The 266-nt window shown below is 49.6% G+C and overlaps 1 protein-coding gene across 1 annotated transcript in view; it reads right to left on the bottom strand.

The window, feature by feature from the left end:
- The window catches only part of LOC119592181, a 14,195-nt gene that overhangs the window by 5,543 nt on the left and 8,386 nt on the right, over positions 1–266 (bottom strand). The window contains exon 4 of the mRNA XM_037941010.1: positions 95–241. Coding sequence (XP_037796938.1) covers positions 95–241 — 147 coding nt within the window. The remainder of the gene's footprint in view (positions 1–94; positions 242–266) is intronic.

The raw sequence follows: 266 nt of genomic DNA, 5'->3' as shown, positions 1-266 counted from the left end.
TTCCATACACAAAAAAAAACCCTTCCTCTCCCCCCTCCCCCAAAAAAAAAAAACCCTACAACCCAAAGAGGTACCCCCCCCCCCTCCATGTACTTACCCCCAAGAACAGAATAAGAGAAAGTGAACGACGTCAGGTTGGTGCTGTAGGCCGAAAGCAGCATGGTTTTGAAGGAAAGCAGGCCACCGACGATCGTCACGCTCCGATATCCAAATAATTCGGTTAACGGGGCCATGAGCAGAGCTAGAAGTAGAGGAGGGGTATGTAA

This window comes from Penaeus monodon, chromosome 29 (genome assembly GCF_015228065.2).
Source record: "Penaeus monodon isolate SGIC_2016 chromosome 29, NSTDA_Pmon_1, whole genome shotgun sequence".
Lineage (NCBI taxonomy): Eukaryota > Metazoa > Arthropoda > Malacostraca > Decapoda > Penaeidae > Penaeus > Penaeus monodon.
This window is presented reverse-complemented; position numbering and strand designations above follow the sequence as displayed.